This window comes from Pelmatolapia mariae, linkage group LG3_W (assembly GCF_036321145.2).
Source record: "Pelmatolapia mariae isolate MD_Pm_ZW linkage group LG3_W, Pm_UMD_F_2, whole genome shotgun sequence".
Classification (NCBI taxonomy): domain Eukaryota; kingdom Metazoa; phylum Chordata; class Actinopteri; order Cichliformes; family Cichlidae; genus Pelmatolapia; species Pelmatolapia mariae.
In genome coordinates, this window is record NC_086229.1 from 86,536,726 (window position 1) to 86,561,390 (window position 24,665).

A 24,665-nucleotide genomic window follows, 5' to 3' on the forward strand; every position below is an offset into this window, starting at 1 on the left:
CAATAAATCAACAAGTCAAGTCAATAAAAGGTTTTTTTTTTTAATGACAGTTTTACTGTTATTGTCAATAAAAACACAGACTGAATTCTAGTTTGTTTTTTTTGGTTGTTTTTTTTTTTCAACTCGTTCATTGCCCTGCATAGACATACAACAGCACTCCACTGGAACTCACTGTAAACACAGACCATACATGTTGCTCAATGCAGGCAGGAAACTAGATAATGAGATGCTGAATTTAACTGTGGTCAGCTGCTTAGTAGGGGTGCAACGATACACAAAATTCACGGTTCGGTTCGATACTTTGGTGTCACGGTTCGATATAAAATAATGTTCATGCCTTTTTAATTTGTCATTTATTAAAATTATAAATATATGTTTTAACTCAAAAGTACAGTTTATAAATTTAATGTTGCTGAAACAACAAAATAATTAAAAAAAAATAAATCTATCTGATCGAGAAATCACTCATCTTTGGAAAAGAGAGTTTATTACAGAGAAATGGCTCTTTCCAAAATAAAAGCTATACTATACGCTTCTTCTGGGGTATACTCTCAGCAGCATATTAAACATATCAGGTCCCCATAAGGAGAATCATGTGCTAACGGCTGTCTAAATGACTCAGGTAAAGTCTGTAGCATGCATGCTTGTTGTTTTTGTCTGCTTCCACTTGTCTTTGCACTAGGATGATGTCGGAGTAAATGTGCAGTCATATTCGTTGTGTTCCCACTAGTGCTGTCAGCGTTAATCTCGTTAAAATGACATTAATGCCATAACGCGGCAAATCTCCGTTAACGAGTTACCGCGGATCGCCCCGTGCGTGGGGCTGGACAGCGTAAACACGTTAACAAGCTAACTGTGCTAACGCACTAGTTCCCACTAATTGAGCGTTGCGTGGCACATCCGACATACTGTTTTACTTTTGTCCATGACGCGCTTACCTTCAGGGCCATGTTTCACATGAAAACCAAGAAAGTACCAAGTGGACAGCATCGTCAGAAGAAGAGTTGATAAAATAAATAAAAAAATTTGTATTGTTCGATACATATGCGTACTGAACCCAAAGCACTATATGAACGGTTCAATATCGATACGAGTATTGTTGCACCCCTACTGCTTAGGCCTGGAATTTAAAGGCAACTGCTTTTATTATTACTTTTATCATTATTATTATTACTATTATTCTTATGACACTTGTTAAAAATTCTCCCAAATCAAAAACATTGTGGTTTACTACGCTTTCTTTTTTCACAGTGCTCCATGTTGCCTGTGTAGATTGTTCACGTACATATATTTCCCATCATCACCCCAAACACGCACGCCTACATTCACACACGGACTTTTAAATTAGAAAAAAATAATAATAACACTGAATTTCCATAAAGGTGAAACAACAGCTTTCTGCAACAAACAATGTGACATCTTCTCTAAAGATTTCCCCTACGTCATGCATATTTTGCTGCCTTTTTTTCTCTTCTACACAATTATCAGATCTGGGACTACATGAAGTACTTTACAGACAATGCTGATGAAGCTGGTAAGAAGAAGAAACTTACAAAAGTGCCTTTCAGTCTGTGATTGATCGAGCATAAGAGTTAAAAAAAAGTAGAAATATAAATACCTGCACAAACAGTAGTTGCATCTTCTTAAGCTGCATTACAAAAAAAGAACATTCATAGTTCTACATACTTTAAGTTGAAGATTTGATTGTGAGTGTCGTTGTGCTTTTTTAGAATGAGTGTGTGTGTTTGTATGTGCACACGGGCGCAAGTGTGTGTGTGTGTTAATCGCACAGCTGGAAATCACCAACTGTACTTGGAACATTATACATGACGATGCTTCAGGCCCACCACTGCTGACCAATCACAATCTTGTGGTGTCATGAAGTGACACCTTCAGGGCTTTTTGAAAAGCTTTCCAACATCTGGTTAATGTTTTGATAACTCCAAAATTTTCTCAAACTGTTTTATTGCATAATTCTAACTTAACTTTAAAAAATGAAGAGGGTGGGCCGCTTAGTCAAACAATGATGATTTATCAATGGCTTTTGGTTTCATGTGCAACATAAACCCCAGAGTCCTGGGTGAAAGTCCTGTGGTTAACACAGTGAAGCACCATAACGTGCCCTTTATCTTTCTCCTTTTTCTGGGTCTTCATGCGCTTTTGTCTGACTTCCTAACTGCCTTTTCATAAGTCTTTAAGCTATGACATCACAACAACATGATTGGCCAGTTGCAGTAACAGTCCTGGAAAAGCAATAATTGTATTTTACTAATAGTCACAGAAAGTTGTAGAAACAACATCTATGTAATGATGAGACAGACCTGTGTTCACTGCTGTTTAGAATAGAGGCAGAACCACAAAGCTGTCTTGGTTTGTATTTTTTTTGGCACTCACTCACACATGCATACATCTCATACAAAATACACACGCGTACCACCACCTAGGCCAGTGTGTAGCAGTTTTTACACACTGACAATGCCTGTAAGATCTGACAGCTGTATAAATTTTGTCAAATGAGGGAGAGGTATCAGTTATATCTAACTCAAATATGTGTAAACTTTAGATTGTGTATGTGTCTGAGTGTGTGTTACTGTGTTTCTAATGAATTTTAGCACGCATGCGTTTGCATTTTCTTGTTTTGTTCCTACGTCATAACAGCTACAATGGCTGTCCACAAAAAATCATGTATGTTCAAGCATGCCAGTACAATGGTATTTGTTTGTGTCCCTATTCTCTGAACAGCCACACAGTTTTTTGTTCTTCATGCACGTAAACATTCATCTAAACTAAGCGAGTGTAAACAGTGATGCCAGCCTAGTTCTGATTTGATGTTAGCATACTTTTTAAACCAGCAGGACAGGCACTGGAAAACATCCTAAATTTAAATAGGAAAAAAAACGACCATTTATAAACAAAGCGAAGAGAGGAGGACGCTAGGTTAGCCACAGAAGCTTTTCCCTGGGCAGGTTTTGTAAAGGATTATTTCATCTTGACTTAGAAGTAGTTTGAAGATTGACAACACGCTCCATGAGTGGTTAATATGAAGCTACGGCTAGTTTAGCACACTGGAAGCAGGGAGACAGGCACGTCTAGCTCAGTCCAAAGCTGACAACATCTGCCTACCAGCACCAAGCTCGGTCATTACATTAAATATCACCTCAGTCGGGACCACTTTATACAAAAGAACACAGTTATTTCCATCCGCAGTAACTTACGTTGGGCAGCATGGTTTGTTTCTGGGACTTTCTTGCCTTTTTCGGGTGTACACATGGAACATTTAAGGCAGGAAAAGCATCAACAAGACCACAGATATGGTACTAATTATGCCAGACACAAGCTGAAAGGAGGAGCTAGGGTGGAGGTAGTGTGCAAAGTGTTTTGTATGCACAGCGACTCTGGGCAAGCTATAGAAGCTTAAATAGGATCCTCTGTAGCTAATTAGATGTGTAGAAGAGTCTGGCAATGAAATCAGCACTCCTAAGCCCAAGACTCCCAAAAAATTACTATGGCTATATTTAAGAAATAATTGGACGCATTAGTCTTTGGACAGAGAGCAGGTAGAGTACAAAGAGGTTTCTCTTTTTGTCAACAATGCCTGGCTGCAATTTCGGAAAATTAACCTGATGAAAGCGGTGCAAATAAATCAAACTAGTAGTGTTGTCAGCTTAAAACTCCGCAAAAATAAGCAAATAAGAAAAAGTACTAAAAAACTCAATAACACTGATTATTCCAGCTTTAAAAAAAAAAGATGCATACATGTATGATGAAAAGACCTACGGCCCACAGAGCTGCTTGGATCGAGCACTCCGCTACAATCTCAAACTATTCTGTTGCTCACTTTCTTTGAGAAATCTTCTAATCCTCAGTCGTGGATGGAATCTGAGAAAGATTAGCACAGCCCTGCTAAAGGTTTAAACTTTAAGCTTATTTTATATTTTGTAAATCCCTCCAAAAGCTCTGGGTTGATCCCCATTACTGTCACACAGACTCAAAGGAATCCAGAATTGTCACTCAAAATAAGGTTTCCTCTCTTGATGGAGAAAAATATGGACCTCACTTCTTTGCAAAGCACAGTTGTTCATGTCTGTGCCGTGCACACTGCATTTCTAACACCTCTCTGTGCATAAGTGCCTTTGTGTATCTACCACATCAGTGCAAATGTCTTTGTTGTTTGTCGTGGTGTGTGTGTGTTTGTGTGCCTGTGTGTGTGAGATCATGTGAATGCTTATGTGAGTGTTTTGTGTGTTCTATGTTCACAGCAGCCGTCCCAGCACCACCCCCTCTCTGCTTCTGGCTTCTCCCCTGAGGATCTCCAGGAAGCCCAGTTTAGTCAAGAACTCCAGCCTCTGACGGTCTGTAGGCTGCACCTCACAGAACACACCCTGAGAACCTAGACACACGCACCGTGCAAAAATCGCAAAGCAAAGAGGCAGTCATTGACAGATCAGTTTTTCTCCAAGAATAAATCATACAAATATACAAGCAACATATAAATAACAGAATTACATAACAAAATCCCTTTACACAGTCTAAAGAAGCAACATAATCAGCAATTACAACTAATAACTTATATTTAATGGTGTGAGAACAACTACAGGTAGCTTTTCCCTTAAACCCTTCTTGCATTACTGGAGTATTCTTCCACCCTCCACATGTCTTTTCTGCTCTTTTCTCATCCTCTAATCCTTTTACTTATCCTTGAGGGTATAAGCGCATACGGATTTATGCTAATATATGCAGCAGAATTTTATTTAACAAAAGACACACTCACAAACACACACGTGGAGCTTACCATTGGCCTTTAGCGCAGTGAGGAGGGCGGTGAGCAGGGTGCGGCTGATGCTGATGTCCACCAGCTCGGGAAGGGCGTCCAGTCGCAACTGCGAGGGAAAGTGGTAGAGCAGCGAGTCTGGGTACTCGCCCTGATCCTCCTCCATCAGCTGAATCAGGTCCTGCACAAAGGAGAGCAGAGACACAGATGCACTTTCACATGTTGCAGAAGATTGTTCTTCCTCCAGCTGCCACTAGATGTTACCAATTAGGCACGTTTGGTACCAGACTCGTTTCCAGTTACCCAGCAACCTTAAAACCTTAAAATGAATACAAACACACAGTAAAACACTAATCATCATTACAAATTAAGATTTGCTGACGCTACATTTTAAGTGTACAAGTACTGCCTGGTGACCCCAGCAGACACTCCTTGATCAGCAGCTTTTATATTTATATGCAAAGACTTCTGGGATGAGTCTAATGTACTTCCTGTCTCAGAAGCTGATAAGCATTTTTCTTGGAACTGAGTTAGCTAACAGCAACTAGATTTCAAGTGAGGTAATGTAATAAGCAGCTATTTGTATAAACATACCAGTAATATGTAACTATGTGACACAAAACGGGAAAAATAATTAAATGTTCTCTATAAACAGATAAATGCTTATGAATATGTAGCATCAGTCGATGAGGGAGACCATTTTTGGTAGATTCTTTAACCCATTTGTAACCCACTTGTACTCCTGACCAATCAAATTTGAGCATACTATGGCTGCATGTTAGTAAACAGTCCCTGTGGAGAGAAAAAGATGGATTGCATTTGCAGAAATGCAAGCTTAAAACCAAGATTTTGACAATCTTTTTTCTTTGTTTTCATTTTGCTGCATTTGTAAACGCTGACCAGTAGATGGAACTGGAGGCGCTGGCGTGGATATCTACTGGCTACACTGGAAGCCTCTTAAGGTGCCAGCCCTCCCAATTGAGTGGACTAACCGATGGATTCCTAGATCGAACACTCTTGTTCCCTAGCCAGTTTGCATGTGACGAAAGCTTTCAGCTGGTAAACTTTTAATTTTTCTGCACCTGTGGCTGCCTGCTGAAGTGTGAGTGATCCACAGCATAGCTGTCAGTTTGCTCTGTGACGCACAGAGTGGCTAAATGAATCCTCCACACATGTCAGAGTTTGACTTTGTCTGCTGCTCACCACCAGTTATGCTTGGCTCTTTGCCAGAGATCACTGAACAGTTTGTGATGATGGGCAAAAACAACATCAGCACTGTGCGCTACTGTACTTCAGTTCTCAATAACCATTCTGTATTTTAAAGCACTTAAATCCTTACCTTCCCCATATTTGCCATATTTCTGCATTTCTCTTTTTATTAACAATTAGTCCCATTCACATGGCAGCAGCCGGTAAATCTGAATGCACCGTTCGCAAGTTTACACACTAACCTGCTGATACAGAAAACAGGCCCACTAAAGGCAGAAAGAATAGTGCAGGTGGCCCTTAGACACATACTAAATTAAATCATTAAATCCGGTCTGTGTGTGTGTGTGTTATTCTCTTTGACTACCTATGTGTTCCACCTAACTCCCAGCGAGTTTTTATCCTTCACAGAGGAATCCAGATGGTGTGACAGCAGGTACTCATAAGTCTTAAGTTAAGTGTGCGTAATGTAAAACTGGTCAGTCGGGTATGTTTATTAGCTTTGTGTACTCTGTGAGCATTTATGTTTCAGCATAGGGTGTCAATCAAAAAGAGAGGTTTAACTGACTTCTTGTGAGAGGGTAAAACCCACGTATTCACCTGGGTGTTTGGATGTGTGCCGTTCATTTTTGGTGGGTATTTGTCCCTCATGGCGGGTATCCAGCTGGCCTGGCACCGCTTGGCAAAGGAGCGAACATCCAAGATGCCTAACACACAGCCGCAAACGCCCAGCTCATCCTCCAAGATGAAGCTGTACTCGGGGCACAAAGCTAGGCATGGTCCAAGACATCTAAGAGAGTGAAATCAAGTGTTACTGATTTGATACAGTATTTGACAAATCGTTGCACACTTCCTGATTGAGTTTCTTTTCTCTCTCACACGCAGACACACCTGTCTCCTATGACATCTGGATGAGCAGCACTAGACTCTGGCCCACCCTGTGTCCTCAGGTGAAGTTGGCGGACCATTCGATACAGCTCCACCTAAGTACACAACCATTAAACCATGTGTCTTCCCACACCAGTGTTTAAATGTTGAACTAAAAATCTACTGAACAGTCAGACCTCTTTTAACAATTTAAATTTCCACCTGACAGTTCCATAAATGTTGCACCTACAGGATCTACTGGTTTGCTCCCTGGTTGTTTAATGCAACTGTAAAAGCTAACACATGACTTTCCAATTCCCCTTTTGTTTAACCTCTTTGCCAGTTGTGCTATGTCAAGAGTTTCTTTGTGTGGGTGAGACTACCTTGTCTTTGCTGTGGTAGGGCCTGATGTTGTAGAGGCGAGTGGTAGGGAAGAGAGGAGGAGGATGAGTAAAAAGTTCACTGCTGCTCCCTACTGGGAGAAGCATCTGCACACCACATGGGGAAAAAAACATGCACACACATTAGGCAGTTTTAGGGGGCTCAACTTGATAGAGCAGAGTAAAATATTATCAAGAATTTAAGAAGAGACACATCACGAATGGCATCTGAAATATAACACACTACCTGCACCTCCCCTGACACACCCCCCTTGAAGGCCCACGGCTCAGACTCTACTCCCAATAGGTCCGCTCCCGTGGTCTTCCCACACCCTAACACAGAAAAAACAATCATATGTGACAGGCTACATCACATGTTCAGGGCCAGTGAAATACCAGAAAAGTTACCAGTGCACATGGAGAATGATCGCGCAGCTTGAAATTTTTATGTCGAGCATAAAACTGTAGAGCTTTACAGCATTACAGCACCACAAGAGACGCTCGCTGAAATAAACTCTTTTTTTTCCCGTGTCATAAAAAATTCAGTCCTCCCTATCAGCTGGGCTCCACTGAGCTCGAGCTGAGAAGTAATGACTGAATTTTGTAGTAATTTATTTCAGGCGCAGATACAAAAAGTTTAAAGACCATCAGAGATCAGGCTTACTCACATTGGAAGCAGTTCCTCCAGGAGCCGAGGGCAGAGCTGTCACTCAACACTCGTCCATCTGAGTGAGTGAGTAAGTGAGTAGAGTTAGAGCGTAAGAGAAAAATGAGCCACAGACAATGACTGGCAATAATCTACAAAACCACTGATTCCACCAGTGTCCTCTCTTGACATAAGTACTGAATACAGTACAGTATATAATATGTGCTACATTATATAATGCTATAAATAATAGAGCAGAGACTATAGGGCATACTACTAAAATAGTAATCATACAACTGGACAGTAGATAAATTATTATTGGATACACAAAACAATAGTAATCTGTTACATGCAATATTATACAATACTATAGTATACTATTATTGTATTCTACAGCAGAATATTATGTTGAGCTCTTACACTATAGCACTATAATACTACACAGTTTCCTATATACTGCAGCGTGCTTCTAGTATACTAGGACCAAGTGGTATACTTCTACTATGCTATTATGCTCTGTTCTGCTACTGTAGGGTAGCACTGTAATATTTATTTATCTAGTATTCTTTAACTAAATTAACCCAATTATCACATCCAGACAAAGCACTTTGCAAGCAGTTAAGTGGACACGTCTGTACTTTCTCAAGTTCAAATGAAATACATTGTGCAACAACTGACACGTGGCACAATTGCTGTGGGATAGCTGTAACAGCACAGAATTTCAGTGGAAACTTGTTTGAATGTGAGCGACAAATAACTTCCTCCTTTAATACCTTAAAGCAAGAAACAGGAGTGAACATTCTGTCATTCTACATCTATATCTATCTATAGCTATATATTTATCTGTCTATATATAGATAACTCCCTGTCCACTTCCTTCAGCTAAGCTTGTCTCAGTTCATTAACACAAATATCTGATCAACTTACAAATTTAAGTTTAAGTGATTTTAAGTGATTTACGTGCCATACCTTGAAGCACGTGACACTCCTGTCTGCTTAGAACAGGAAAGTACAGCTACAGTTCAAACTTGGACAAATAAAAGATTGTTAAACTATTGCCTGGTCTGATGAGTTGATTTCTCCTACAATATTCCAATGTTACAGTCAGAATTTTGTGTAAACAAAATGAAAGGAAGGATCCATCCTACCTTGTATTAACATTATCTGGTAGCCTTAGTGTAAGAGTGTGGGGAAGTTTTTCCTATTTAAATGGCACAGCCTGGCTGAGTATTGTTACTAACCATGTCCATCCATTTATGGCCACAGTGATACGTCTTCTGACAGCTGCTTCCAGCAGGATAACACACCATTTTGGTGTTTCTTGAATGTGATAATATGAGTTCAATGTACTTAAATGGCCTCATTCTCATGGCACATTCTCGTACAGCAGGGAAGATCAAACCAGTGCAGAGTCCAATGCATCACACTGATAGTATACCAGTATATTGCTTCTGTCCTTACCAAGCCAGCATATAAATGCCTTTGCCACCAGAGCTGTGTTCCTCAAGTCCCACACATAAGGGTAAAGGTCATAGAGCACAGCCCTGTTGTTCCCACCCACGACACTGCAGTGGAGCTGCGCTATGTCTTCACACAGAGAAAGAAACCTGGAGGCCCGCCCACGCCATTCATCAACCTGAGGACATAATAAAAAAAAAAAAACATTATGTTGTTCTTTCTCACGTGTAATGTACACAACCAATCCAAGTACCTCAACAAAAACTCCTCTCAAAATCCTCACCGACCTTTTGAGGTGCTGCCTTCTTGCTGTTAGTGCTGACCAACTGGCAGTTTGTTTTCAGCCAGGTCAGATCCTGCAGTAGCTTCTGGGCTGATGGGCCGTGCTCGTGAGGGAGATAATGAAGACCAACCAGCAGTCGCACCTGCGACTCACTTAGCAGACCTTTCCCACCGCAGAGCCCACGACCCTGGGCTTTCTGTCCCCGACCTCCAGCCGCAGGTGCTCCAGGCTTAGTTCCTGGAGGTTGCTGGATCGGTTGGCAAGACTGGTATGACTTCCTTTTCTCCCCCTCTCGTCCTTCCCTCTCCCCACTGACTTTAGTGGGTGAGGACGGAGGGGAGCCGGAATTCAGGGGGAAGACTGGGAGTTTGGCCACAGTAGAGGTTCCTCTGAAGGTGGAAGGACAGTCAGATCTGTCAGGAGTTTTACAGTGAGATGTTGGGACAGAAGCACGCTGGTCTGTCCTTGTGTTCTGCCGGCCTGCAATCATCATGAAAAAAAAAAAAACACAGGTTGTGTGTTTTAGTAACAACACTACACTAAACATAAACTGCAATAATTAATCAATGTTTATCTGTATAAATATATATTTTACCAGCTTGTAAAGGCTGGTTGAGTTCTTCCATCCAGTCTTTCAGTGCAGCAGACAGAGCTCTATCAGGACAGTACTCACACTCCTCATCTGGGGGACACACAGCAATGCATTCAAAACCAAAAACAGCCACACCTTGCATACTCGTTCTGCAATGGTTATTGGCTTACATGACACATTAAGGAAACTATTACAGGTCTGCACAACACAACCTCCCGTAACAATTAAAATTTTTTTCATCTCCTCTTCTGAAAGCCTCTTTGTCCTCCAGCCTACCGCCCAGTTCTTCCTCCACAGAGGGACCGGGCTCGCTCCTCATTTCCTCCTTCATCGCACCGTGCAATTATTCCTCAATCGTCACCTCTCCCCTACCCAGTCTTCAGAACATCACACGCTACACTGCTTCTCTGTTTCGACAATTTTCCATCCAATTCCCTGCCCTTCCCCCAACGACAAAAAAAACAAAAACCCTGTGTGCCTGTGCTCTAATGCATTTTACTGTCACGGTAAATGAGATGCAATGAATATGAACAACATATCAAATTCATGTGATGCTGCACCCCACTTTTGCAGATGCGTGACAGGAATTCTTACATTACACTTCGAACACATAACTTATTATAGACTGTGTGAAAAAGACTAATGAAATGACTTAAAGTCACAATGTTTTAACAGCTTTTACAATAAAGGCAGATTGAGGCTGGTGAAACTGTGTAGGCTGAAAGCTTACCAAGTGACTTTAGAACAACAGATGGAGCTTTAACTTTGCTTATTTGGTAGGTAATATCAGAGACAATGTCTGTCTGGTGGTCAAAATGGTGCTAGTTGCCAAGCAACACAGGCTTATTAAACATTTCTCCTGAAGCGATGGGACTAACTGTACATGGATGTGGTCTGGCAGAGACAATATTAGTTTATTAACTCAGGACATCTCCTGTCTCATCATACTCCCTCACTCCATCTGCCTTCCCTCTGTTGGATCCCTCACCTTTCGTATCCTCTTTCCCAGCTTTGTGCCAACTTCCCAGCGTGTGCAGCGGGATGTAGTTGGCTTCAAACTCGCAGTTGGGGTTAAGCAGCAGGCCCCTGAGATGGTTCCTAAGCTGAGGCTCTCGACCCTTAAAGGGCCCCAAAAACAGGCGTCTGGAGTCATAGTCATTTGCGTGCAGATTGTCCCAGATAAGTGGGGGGCGTTGGAGGACTGACTCCACCTCAGCCAGGGATTCCAGTGACAGTTTCCTGGAAATGACCTTACTGCCTGTGGAAAGAGAAAGCCCAATGCTCAAAAATCTGTTAACCATTTTCCTTTTAAGAGGTCTACCTTAGGACAGCTAAATAAATAAACCTACAGTAAGATAACAATGTTACTGTGAAAAACTGGAGTTACAAGGTGCTTACAATACGTTACACCTAAAATATTTCTACAAGCTTTGATGCACATTTGGCATGCAGAGTAATGTCCCCGTTCAGCTGGTCCTCCTGGAGGGACTTGTCATTTCTCATTCAAAATAGAAGGGCTGTTGGCTCTGCTCCAAATCACATTAAATCATTGGCATACAAATTTGTTTCTGTTCCATTTAACGTTATGGTCTTTGTAATGAGCTACAGATTCTATTATAAATCTTAAATTTTTCGGTGCTTTTGTGTTTTTGAAGGTTTTTCCCTGCGTTCCTTCTGTTCCTTCTGCTTCAGACCCCCTTTTTTGGTGAGGTCTGAGTTCATTCTGTCTTTCTTTCGATTTACTCCCTCCTTCACTTTGAAGGTTAGTTTCTCATGTGAGTTTTTGCATCTTTTCTTTCCCATTTTTCTTCTCCCACCTTCCTAAATGCATGACTTCACCTAGATGTTACAGGCCTTCCCTCTCTAGTGTCAATCTATCAGGCTCTTGCTGCAACTCCCTTGTGTTTCTAATCACTTATGTTTTGAGCCTTTCATCTGAGTTTGGTTTCTTTGTGCCCTATTTGGTCTTTTGATTTTCATTTTTGAACTACAGTACGGATTTCCTGCCCCATATTTCCAGCACCGCCTGTTTAGAAGGATTTTGTAGTAGTAAATTGTGACAGTTTTCAGCAACTAGAAAGCAGAATCAAGTCCAATAACAGATAAGCAATTAAGGAAATGCGTAGATAAAAACAGGTACACTACATGCATATATTGTCCATATAAAACAATGTCAGAGCACCATATAAGTTAGCTAACCAGCGAATTCTATTCTTTTAAACTGGACAAGGGCCATTGCCAACATGAACTAAGGCCTATAGACCTGCTGCAGGTCTCACTAGTGAAACAAAAGCCACTGTTCTGAGCAATGAAAATTATATCTGCAATATGCAAGTGGCACAGATTGAGTAAAACTTGTCATGGCTGAACACAGACAGTGCTTCAAGTACTATAAATATAAAATAATATGAAATCAGCAATAAAATTGTAGTTCACAGGTTCACAATAAAAAATATATATAAGAAATATACATCTTACCTGTCCATATTACTGTTATGTTAGGCAGCAGGTCCTCTCCCACAGTTTGCAGGTAGGGAGACTTGGATACACTGGGAGAACAGAGAGAACCACAGTACTCTGTACAGAGAGGGAGAAAAGCAGTGATATTTCATGAAGAGGCAAATATAAAAAGTGCTCATGTTACATTTTTTTGTAGAATTTTGAGTCCTGTAACAAGTCCTTAATCTACAAGCCTACCTGTAGGGCAGAACAGGAAGACAGGCGGTTCCCCCAAGAACCGATAAATCTCATTGGTTACTGTGACCTGAGCGTGGGCAAATGAAGTGAAGGCCTCGCTGTCGGCTTGACACATGGAGTGATCAATGTCATCGAACAGAATGGCAAATGCCTGGCAACCCAGGTCTGATACCTGGACAGAGTGACGAGGTTGAGTTTAAAGAATACAGAAATCAATGAAACTTCTGTAGTAGGTGACCTTGTGTAGCCTACCTGTCTTAGCTTGCGTTTAAGTAGAGTCAAGTCGCAGGAAGAGGAGAAGACTATGTCCTGACCAGGAGACAGCGCATAAACAAACCTGAGGCCTCTCTTCTGGGCCTCTACAATGAGAGTACGCAGCTGACCTGAGAGGACGAGAAAAGTGAAAAATACTAAATATGAATTTTAAAACAGGACAAAAATGTTTTTTAAACACTGATTAAAGATGTCTGAATATTTTGTTTTCACTTTTTTTTTATATGACAAGATTACATGCTAAATCCTGAGCTGTGGTATAATGTGTACTGACATTTCCCTTCCCGTCTTTTTATGTATCCTTGTGGAAATCAGCTTGACTTTAGCAGTAAAAGGTGCAACAAAAAATATAATGGACATCATAAAACCTGTAGACGCCTTTATGATCACAATAAAACATACATTTAATGCCAAAAGGGAAATTTCAGAATGTGTCAGAGTTCTGCTATACTAGTGTACAATGAATCAATAGTCTGATTGTACTTGTACCCTTGTGGTTCCCCTTTAAATAGATTAAATTGGTTTTACAGCTTTCAGGAAACCATGGATGCCAATATGAGTGAAAATTTGCTATGGTTAGAGGTCCTTACCCTCCTCTTCAGGAGAATAGACTTCTCTCCACAACAGTCTATGTTTCAGGTCATCTTTCGGACCGTACAGGTAGGTGTTCAACCCCCAGTGCTGCATCCTGATGGAGAAAGACATGACCAAATGGGTCACATGTTGTCACAATGCTCACACTCAGAGTTTTGCAGAGCCAGGAAACAAAAAAGCTGCTGAAAAATCACAGCTGCTGTGACTCACCACAGGATGGTAATGTAATGTACTTGCATTTATCTAGTGTTTTCCCACTCAAGTCACTTTTTTAACCACACACTTATATAGACTCAAAGCACTTTATGGTCAGTGTAGAATAACCAGTTAATCTAACATGCATGTGTCTGGACTATAGGAGGAAACTGGAATACTCAAAGGAAACCTGCATAGTTATTCAATTGGTTAAATAGCTTTCAGTTTCAGGAAGCCATAGAGTGAAAAAAAAGCTTAACAAATTAACAGATGGCTCGAGTGACAATTAGAGCAAAGTCCAAAAAGGCCAGAGGTGGGGCTCATATCAGGAACCTTCTTGCTGTGAGGTGCCAGTTTTAACCAGTGCAGCATCATGCTGCCCGGTGGGCCGCAATTTTTGGATTTTTGGTTGTTTTTTTGGTTCTAAATGACTGAATACGGATAAAACCACCATAAATATTTTGTATATTTAACTGTTAGTCACTTTACTCATCTTATATATTTTGAAGCTAGAGGTTGAGCTCAGGCAGAAGTTTTAGGGGTGAGGCAGGACTTGGGTTTCTGTGCATGATTTTAGGTATTGCATACAATTTAAATAATTCCAGAAAACTAGCAGCAATCTAGTAATTTTTGACTTGAATGTTTGCACTGGGCACAGAAAAGACAACCTCAAACAAAAACATCCTAGTAAAGTTTATGACAAGTTACAGGATAAATGGTTCTGAATATATCAATGGCCCAAACTAATAATAGTGAAATAATCTGAATCAAGGCCCCAACAAAGACATGCTAGAGGACAAAGAAAGAAGTGATGGTGTCATGTAGACAAAAGAAAAGGAAGCTGGAGGACAATAACAAAATAATGAGGCAAGAACAGACCAAGAATTTGTAGCTATCTTCACAAATTGTGCAGATTACCATAGGCAGGTGTGTCTGCCATCAGAAAAGAATGGATGACGTCATTAGGAAATCACACTCTGCAAAATCAGCTGCTTTGGTTTATTTCCGGATTATTTCTTCACTTCAACATATCGTGCTGGACTTGCTCTGTGTAAGCATATATATCATTCAACATACAACCCATGGAGCGAGACAGAGTGATGGAGACAGAATTGGAGCTAAGAGCGAAGAAAGGAGGGGAAAAAAAACAAACAAAAAAAGTGGATCTGGCTGCAAGAAAATAGATCCACAATATCGATCGAGAGTCTCCAAGGCTGTCTCAGTTACAGGAAATGACCTCCTGAATTATAAATAGAGCATAGTACTAAGAGTGAAACAATACCAACATCATTCATGCACGCACAAATATACAAACATGAACACTGCTTTGTCTCTGTACATGGACCGGCTCTTGTCTTTCTTGTCATTTTGTGGGTGTGCTGTGCTCTCGATCTCTCTCTCTCTGCTTCACTTCCTGCACAGATGGTAAGTCGCCTCCACAAAGCTGCATCCTACCTCCCTCAAACACACAGTCACACACACAGTCACACACACAATTACATACTGTACACGCATCCACGGCCAATCTTACGCAACATTCAGCGTATGATTTTTGCCTGCACCCCACACTGGAGTCTAAAAAAGCTTGTCTATAAATAAACCTGGAGCCCACACACTCAGCTGCAGCTACGCAAAAGTTTTGGAAAATAAATTAATTCTCTTTATAAAGCATCCACTGCCTCGTTACCCAGTTTTCTGCACCCTCCCAATGCAGTGCAAGTTTACAGATAGATTTGAGCAACTTACAAAACTGCTGATCATGTCTTTTTTTTCTTTGTCACAATCCAAAACCTATTAAATCACAATAACAAGCACAAACAATGAGCCTTAAAAAAAACTGGAAATATATCATGCGCATATATCATTCAATGGCAGTGGAAAGAAGAGAAGCAGGGGGACCTACCCTCTCTGGGGTTTGCAGACGGCTGTGACTATTGGCTGCTGAGCAACACAACTGTGTCACAGCTCCCAACAGGGATTTATGCTGCTCCGCTTGTACTTAACATCAAGATCTAATCAGTCTTATGAGGTGGGCAAATGTAACATACATAAAAAGGAATTGCCTCATTGTTAATTAGTGCAGTCGTTTGTATTTAACTCACTGTTGTTGCTTTATTGTTGTGTTCCTGATGGTTACTTCCTGAATGGACAAGAAAATGCCGCTTTGAGTGTGTGCTGAAAAATAGTCTATTAGTATTCTGCCTCTGCTGTCATGAAAATCACTGGGAGGTGATTCATGCTGAAAGAGCTTGTCTCTCTTTGTGAGCTGATCAAACTGTTAATGAAAAGTGCTGTGGCCCACTCAATAAGGAGCTATTTTTGCCTTCGTTTAGTCAAGATTTGAACCCCAACAGTGTTGCCTTTAAATTAGATTCCTGCCTCTGATAGCAGCCTTACTCTTAAGAACATCTGATTACCCAGAACGTTGATTTTATCTGGCTTAAACAGCATTTGTCTTCCGTCTTTAAGTTTTTGTCATGCTGGGACTGCACTGTATCACTCCAGCCTCCAACCACCTGAAGAGTGTGATAGTCCTTGAAAGCTTCTTCACTGCAGAGCTTCATGCTCAGCAGATAATAGTTTATGTGCGGACACTTAAAGGGGAGCTAACCTGCTCATTTCAAGCTTGAATTTCTAATTCTTAGACTAAATTTAACCTTTATTTAACTTATGCTGGGCCTTGGTGCAGCCCGTCAGCTCATCCATTTTCTGAAAATAAATACATTTTAAAAAAGCTCTTTTAGCTCATCTTGTAATAATATCCGTCCCCTCTCTCAGCAAACTTTCTTCTGATTGGCTGCCCCTTTCCAAGAAAAGGTTTGAATAAAAGGTAGGTGGGGCTTCTGTGCTTCTGTGGATTACTAGACATACACTGATGTGTATGACAGGAAATAAAGAGGAGCATAAAAGGTCTCCCTTGAATAATGGGGCACTTTAATTATATGATATTATCATTTTAATAACTTGACCTTTGATAAATTTCCCACTGCAGCGTTGGAAATGCATTGCACCCGAGTATAAACTTCGCAAAATAAGTTTTAACATCAAAGAAGATCTTTTGAACCTCTTTCTTCATCCTTTCACTATAACAAGATGTAGTGTCTGCCTCTCCTTTCCCCTCCTGTCACCCATAGCTGAGCCCTAGCACTGAGGATGAAGCTGTCCTTTGCTATGGAATCATTCTGCCTCAGTAATTTCTCTCTGAAGCTGTGCTTGGCACTGAAATAGAGGTTTGGATCTGGTTTCAGCCTAAAGGCATCAAGTCAGCAGCTCCTGAGCCCACACTGTTTTAGGGAAAAGAAGATCAGCGACACAGAAACATCCCGTCTGACCAGGGTTAGAAGACATATGCATGCTCACCTGTGCTCACAGACTGTGCATACAAAAGAGTGAAAGCAGGGATGCAGAAAAAGCACAAATATCTTGAGGAAGTGTTGGGAGACTTACCACTGGAAGAGTACTTTCCTCTGATCCATAGACCAAGGCCTCCCATAAAAACCTGATGAGGAAAAATACGGAACTGAGTGCACGCAGATAACTGAATCACTTGGATGAAAAGATGATTGTGTTGATGCACACTCAAATGAGATCTTCAATGACTTCCTCACTTGCTATCAACAGTAAACATGCAATTTACACTGCAGTCTCACATTTATACACAAAAGGAAATATACTGTGGAACCTCCATAAGTGTCTTTGACTATAACCCTTCAGCGCATGCAATTGCAATTTAAAATAATGTGCTTGTTGGTTAACAATATTGTTTGATACACATATATGTATGCCATTTAACTCCTAATTAATGCAGCGTTTATTCACAAATCAGAGAATTACTGGACACCGTTAGCAGCTGCATTTCTGTAAAGTACAGCTACACAAAATGTTTCAAGATCTTCCCATGCTTATGTGGTCACATGCCTGCTGCGTTTGGCACAGCCATAATTCATTTCCAGCTACACTCTCCATCACAGTTTCTATTCTTAGAAATGGGAGCATCTCCAGTGTCCCTCTTCCTCCTTTGTGTTTTGAATAAGTCTGCAATGTGTGTGTATGTGCGAGTGTCTGTGTACAGTAAATGGGTCAGAGTAAAAATTAAATCAGATACACTTACAATTTCGACTGCTTTCTTCTGCTAAATACCTTTGGGGAATTGGTTTTATATTGGTGTGCATGGGTATGGCATGTCTGCATATGTGTGTGTGTCCTGTGTAAAGCTGCCCACCAAGCCAAACCCAATTACTACCTCTGCTGGATGCCACCACAGGATTGAGCATGTACAGGAATAAGTAATGTGTGTGCAGCACCACTTTGGTAGAAACTCATGGAGCTATAAAGCTGAGACAGTGGACAGACCAACAAGTACAGACACAATAAATTGACTCACATAAAATGAATCTGCAACAATTTAAAATTTTAATCAGTGACCATTTCAAAAATTTTCACTAAGCAAAAACATGAAAGCAGTTCAGCTCCCTGTTTTACATTCCTGTGAACTGTATATTTTTGGAGTTTGGATTTGTGGATGAATATATAACAAAACAAAACACCACACAACCAACTCTAGGGATTAGAGAGAATGGTCTGAAAAAGAGAAAATATCCAGCTGTAATTCAGCAGTTCTCTGGGAGTAAATACCTTTTCGATATCAGAGGTTAGAGGAGAATGGCCTGATGAATGGCTGATATTGGCTGAGTCTACAGTTTCCACAGGGTCACCCAATTTTTTTCAAAAGAAAATTGGAAAAATGTTTCCTGGTCTGATGAGTCTTGATTTCTGCTGTGATATTCTGCTGGTAGAGTAAGAATTTGGTATAGAAAACATGAGCACATGGATCCACAGTTCAGGCTACTTGTGGGCTGTAATGGAGTGGGGAATATTTTTCTGGCACATTTTGGGCCACCTCTTACCAATTGAGCATCATATAAATATCACAGATTGTCTGAGTTTTGTTTATGACCATGCCCATCCCTTTATGACCACAGTGTACCCATCTTCTGATGACTGCTTCCAGCAGGATAACACGCCATGTCACAAAGTTTAAATCATCTCTAACTGGCTTCTTGGAAACAACAATGAGTTCATTGTACTCAAACGGCCTCCACGGCCATCAGATCTCAATCTGCCAACAAATCCACAACAACCGTGTGATTCTGTCACGTCAATATGAACCAAAATCTCTGGTGATTAAATCCATGACATGACGAATTAAGTCAGTTCTGAAGGAAAAATGGAAATCAACCCGATACTAGCAAGCTTTAGCTAATAAAGTGACTGGTGAGTGGTGATACTATGAAAGACAAAAAAAACTGTTGTAGTGTGACATCAAAGCTACTTCATGAAAAGTTATACAGAGAAGTGTATTTCGCGCAAACACTGAGTCCCAAAAACCTAAATAAGTTAATGCCGTTTTGCAGGGAATAATTAAAAAGAAACACTTGAGACAACTTTTTCTTATAGGTTGTCAATTTCTTCTCAGTAATTACACCCTGACGATTAAAAATAATCACATAAATGTTTGTCAGTACACATAGTTTGCCATTGGCTTCTATGTTGAACACCTCTTCACACAATGCTGTAGAAAAAATATACTTGGTATCATTTAGAAATGGTCTCTGCATTGTCTGCACATGTACTAGAGGAGCATTACCGTACAGATAATGCATGTAGTCAAGTAGTATCTTCAAAGTAAGCTGCTAACCAGGTTTTTGAAATATTTGATGTCATGTACCAGTGACCCTATAATGTTGAACGTCTGCTTCTCTACCAGCAGACTGGGAGTTTTGGGCAGTCTCTTTGCTGTTTGTGAGGACTGCCCTCTTATTCTTAATGTGACTGGAACCACAGCTGTTCTTCTTTCTGGCTTCGGTTCTACTCATTTCATACCATGTCATATTTTTGCTGGCTCTGTGTGAGTGTGGTGTTTATAATGATGGGACAGGTGTGTCACCATTCCCACTGTCCTTTTGCAGTATCCTTGTAGCTTGTGTTATTCCAGTTCTTCTCTTCTTTGTTGATTTCTTTCATTGTCCTGTCATCATCAACACTACCATCATACATACATATATATATATATATATATATATATGCAATCGTTTTTCATTGCTTGCTTTTTCATCCCCACTTCAAGCCTGACTGATCACCACTAGATCTTTTTATAAACCCTTTTCATCCCACCTAGGCTCGTTTTCTTAAACATACGCCCCTCACACACGTCTCGAGTAGGTAAATAAAAACGTTCGGTTGTGAATATAGGTCAAATGGTGGTCTGTTTAAAAGCAGCACCCCGAGGAAAAAAATCACATGATCTGACAGGTCGATCTGGAAGTCGGGCGCTCTTACCTTCCACCACCCCACAAAGGAACTGCTTCTTCTCCTCCATTCTGGCCTCCCTCCGCTTCCAGTCGGCCCCTAAGGAGCGAGGGCAGACAAGATGCTCTGCCTATCTGTCAGCTTAGATCCTGGGGATAGTCTTCATGGCTCTCCTCGATCTGCTTCCACCTCCTCCTCTTTTCCTTTTCTACACAGCGCTGATGCTCCCGTGCTGCGTTCAGGCGCTCAAGCGAACCTCGTACTTTTTTACCAGCAAAGTGCCGAGTAATTTCAGGAAAATGTTATCATTTCAATAGGTTCAAGCTACCGCACAAAACACAACATACAGCCCACTAACAATTTAAATGACCCTGTTAGAGAGGTGGGTATAGGTAAAAACAAAACAAACAAAAAACAAAAAAAGAAAACAAAAAAACCCCCAATATTTTACTGACAGTGCAAGAGAATGAAGAGGATGGAAATCAGCCAGGACAAGTCATTAAATATCTGTTAAATGTAGGTGTGTAAATCCACAAAGAACAGTGAACCTCAGCAGCTGTAGTAGCACAGGTTATCTGCTCACAGCCTGCACACTAAGAAAATTTACTGGAGCGCTCAAATGAAATTATTGTGAGATGCGATTCTTTTGCCCACACTCCCGCCTGATGAATTCAGCTTTAACTTCTTCATTACTTACCCGGTTCAAGCTGAGTGCATTCACTGAAATCAAAAATTCAGATAAACATAAAGTTTGTATTTTCAATCTACTAATATTATTTTATTATTTATTATGTAATATTTATTGCATTAATGTAGCACAAGGTTCAGTTAACTTTGCATAAAAAAGATGGCACAAATTTTCTTCAAGGAGCTACCTTTACTTTCTTACTTTGAGTGCATTTCAGATGTACTTTCAGTACATTTTACTTGAGTAAAGAAGTTTAATCAGTACTTCCAATTTTACCGGAGTATTTTTTAACACAAGTACCTGTACTTCTACTTGAGTGCAGGTTTTCTGTTTGTTTAGTTGTTGTTTTTTTGTTTTGTGTTTTTTGGCACCTCTATATAGATAGATGTACAGATTTCCCGAAACACTGAAGGCAGCATCTCCCAGTCGTCTCTTCCAGTCTCCCGGCGCACAGGCGCAATTGCCCTTTGATAGGAAAGGGGAAAGGGGTGCGTGCATATTTGTGGGTAACGTAATGACCAACCTAACAGTCATCCACAGTTACATTCGTCACAGCCGGTATTTTTCTCATGCACAATACTTCCTGGATTACTGACTTACTAAGCTTGTGGGTGTGGTGGCATATTCGATGTTTATCTGCTCTACAGATGCTTGAAAAGTGTACCGTGGAAAGTATGTTACTTTCCGGGAAATTGTTGTGAAAACTATCGTGATGCTGGTACTACAGCATGTTTCTAAATTGTTTTGTATGATGCTTATAACTTTTATTAATGTGAATAAATGGGCTAATATATAAATTTGAGTTAGAGCACCTCTTGCTGGAATTACATTTAATTACACCAGTGCTGCACCCATATAGGGGTAAGAATAGATAAGTACTATGGAGTTACTGCATATGCAAAGCTAATGACTTTTTCTCAGTGTTGTTATTATTTCTTATTTGTATTGCAGCTGCACATCAATCTAAATTAGTAAAACAGAGCCAAATGTTTCTGTCTAATGTAAGTATCTATTTATGCATGTGCACTGAAGTGTCTCAGAGGACAACCAGCAGGCAATCACTGTTACCTAATTCTGTTTACTACTTGGCAGTTTGAACATCTTCATTGCATTCTTTGCTAAATAGATGAAGCATATTCCCCTTTACCAGGTTAATTTTGCATGCATCTTAAGGAAATTACTTCTGTTTGGCTTGAAACCATCTGCGTCATTGCAAACCTTGCACTGTACCAGTAAGCATAATGTTAGCATCTGATAAAAAAAAAAAACTGTCAAGGTATGAATTCACTAAGATAACCATAATTTGTCAGGACAGCTACTTTTAATATGTAAAGAATGTTGTTTGCCAAGATAGTTCACTTTAAGCTGCGGCAGCGTTAACAAAACAAGTACATGCATGCCAGACAAGATAAAGATATCCATTTTTAAAGTGGCTGTGGACAGAAGAGCAACTTTAAAGTAGATGTAAACGTTACTATGCTGTCTATATTATCTATATTATGATTTCTGCAATATTTTTCAGTAACATTTTAGAAACAATGGGTAAGTTTGTTTATTTAAGATATATCAGTATATATCCTGTTTTTGTAATTTTCCATATAAAAGACAACATTTCTTTTAGCCAAGAGGTCAGCAGCCTTCACTATCAAAAGAAACCTTTTTAAGCAATTAAAAATATGGAGTGAGTAAAATATTCTTGCTGTTTTATTGGTTATGTGTTCACTGCAATTATGTCATCAATCTCTAGCCACTATGACAAAAGATTTAATAGGTTGTCCTGGCTGTTGGATCTAGTTTGTTCTTTGAGGAAAAGATGGTTTACAGTAGCCAGGCTTACAAGATCAAGACTATAAATACCGTAGTATACTTTTAGTTGAATAATTTACCTCCAACTTCCCACTTAACAAGGAGTAAGAATCTAAGAAAGTCTTCTAGTTACACTCTGATAGGAGCAGATGCCCTCTAACACTGTTTGCAGGCAAAAAGTCAAGTTTTTAGTTTTCATTCAGTCACTTTCATCAATATGGTGTCCAGAACAGAAGATATATAACATGAGGGTTTGTTCCTAGTAACTTACAACGTTAGACACGTTTATCGCATCGCATCAGATTATAAACTATAAACACAAAAATACGTACATCAAAGCGATATGAATATTGTGATTGGGCCAAATTGTGTTGTTTTAATTAACAAATATGTCTAGCTGGCAAAGTAAAAGAAAGTGAGGAGTTATGCAACTAGCATTAAGCATTTGCTAGGGAAAACCCCAGCAAATGCTTAATTTCCTTAAAGAATAGCAGTCAAAACAGTAAAATGAGCAGGTGACAAGGTGAAAGGTTGGCAGGTTGACATTTAATTATTGCTAATTACAGATTAAATATTTTTCTGAGCCAAGATCTTGAGTTTAGGTAATCAGGATTGACTATAAGACTGTCCTTGGTTTAAAAATGGTCAATGCAATATTTAATAAGAGATTAAAAGCTATGCAGTGCTTTTCTCCCACATAAGCTGTAATCTCTGTTTAAGCAGTTCCTTCTAGTTCTTTCCACTGAAGATACTGCCAGATCTTCAGTGGAAGTAAATATTACCAGAACGCCTATGAAAAATCACAGAGACATGACTTGACAGTACTCTCACTGCAGCATTTTGGGGTCACCCAAAGACATTTCAGGAAGTTTTGAGAACAACTGGATAATAATAGGTAACAATAGTCCATTCTAGAAATAATAAATAACCAATGAATTCATTTTTCAGCACCAGAATGAAACAACACGTTTCAAATTTTTGACATATTCTGCAAATACAAAAAAGCAGCCCTACCTATTTGTTTAATATGCACACTGAATGATATATCCTGGTCAAAAATGACCCCAACATTCCTCACAGTGTTACTGGAGGCCAAGGTAATGCCATTCAGAGTAAGCATCCGGTTAAACACCATGTTTCTAAGGTTTTTAGGGCCAAGCTCCTTTTTAGTCCAGAGAATGTGGAGTCTATGTTTTTACATTTTTATTTGTCTGACCACAGAACAGTTTTCCACTTTGCCTCAATTTTAAATGAAGCTCACAGAAGAGTGTTTGTGCATCATGTTCACATATGGCTTTTTCTCAGAATGATAAAGCTTTAACCTGCATTTGTGGATGGCATGGTGAACTATTAGTGACCCTCTGTCCATCTTTGCTTCTCTACATTCCTAATATGCTGTCTTTATACCCAGTCATGTTTCTGACCTCTTGCCAATTATCTTGCTTAGTTGCAAAATGTTCCTCCTGCTTTTTTTTTGTATCACCTAATTTTTCAACCTTTTGTTGCTCACATGTCAACTTTGTTGAGACATGTTGCTGCTATCAGATTCAAGTTAAGTTTAGATTTTACTTCCTGATAGTTTTGTACAATGATTTGTCACAGACGAATCTGTTTTACTTCCTTTAGTCTTAGCTACACCCACAAGGATGATCTTTAAACAGTCACAGCAGAAGTTAAGCACTAACAAACACTGACATTGTCATGCTCAATGAATCCTAAGGGGCACTTGGAGTATTTTTTTTCTAAGAATCGGTAAGAACTATTTGTATATGTAACATATTTTACTGGAATGTTTTCTAAGGATCTTTTTCCACATCTGCACATCCACATATATGTTATATTTATACTAGCAAAGATATATTCATTTTACATTAAACAGTTTAACATTGTGGCTTTTTTC

The 24,665-nt window shown here is 39.9% G+C and overlaps 1 protein-coding gene across 1 annotated transcript; it reads right to left on the bottom strand.

The window, feature by feature from the left end:
- Positions 1-25: 25 nt before the first annotated feature.
- On the bottom strand, positions 26-20,468 carry si:dkey-183c6.8 (protein O-GlcNAcase). Its single transcript, XM_063470181.1, has 17 exons — positions 20,302-20,468; positions 17,410-17,461; positions 13,764-13,861; positions 13,153-13,283; positions 12,901-13,072; positions 12,682-12,780; positions 11,192-11,461; positions 10,207-10,293; positions 9,616-10,091; positions 9,332-9,506; positions 7,893-7,949; positions 7,472-7,557; positions 7,228-7,332; positions 6,869-6,960; positions 6,578-6,767; positions 4,793-4,952; positions 26-4,390 (listed from the first exon to the last, which is right to left on the bottom strand). Exons 1-17 carry the CDS (start codon positions 20,339-20,341, stop codon positions 4,254-4,256), a joined length of 2,427 nt encoding a protein of 808 aa, XP_063326251.1. The 5' UTR covers positions 20,342-20,468; the 3' UTR covers positions 26-4,253.
- Between the last annotated feature and the right edge of the window lie 4,197 nt (positions 20,469-24,665).

Excerpts from the sequence above, each read along its gene's own strand:
- si:dkey-183c6.8 (XM_063470181.1), bottom strand. The coding sequence starts at position 20,341 with ATGGAGGAGAAGAAGCAGTTCCTTTGTGGGGTGGTGGAAG. Across the intron at positions 17,462-20,301 it reads CCTTTGTGGGGTGGTGGAAG|GTTTTTATGGGAGGCCTTGG; the intron begins GTAAGAGCGCCC and ends TTTCCTCATCAG. Across the intron at positions 13,073-13,152 it reads TTAAACGCAAGCTAAGACAG|GTATCAGACCTGGGTTGCCA; the intron begins GTAGGCTACACA and ends CACTCTGTCCAG.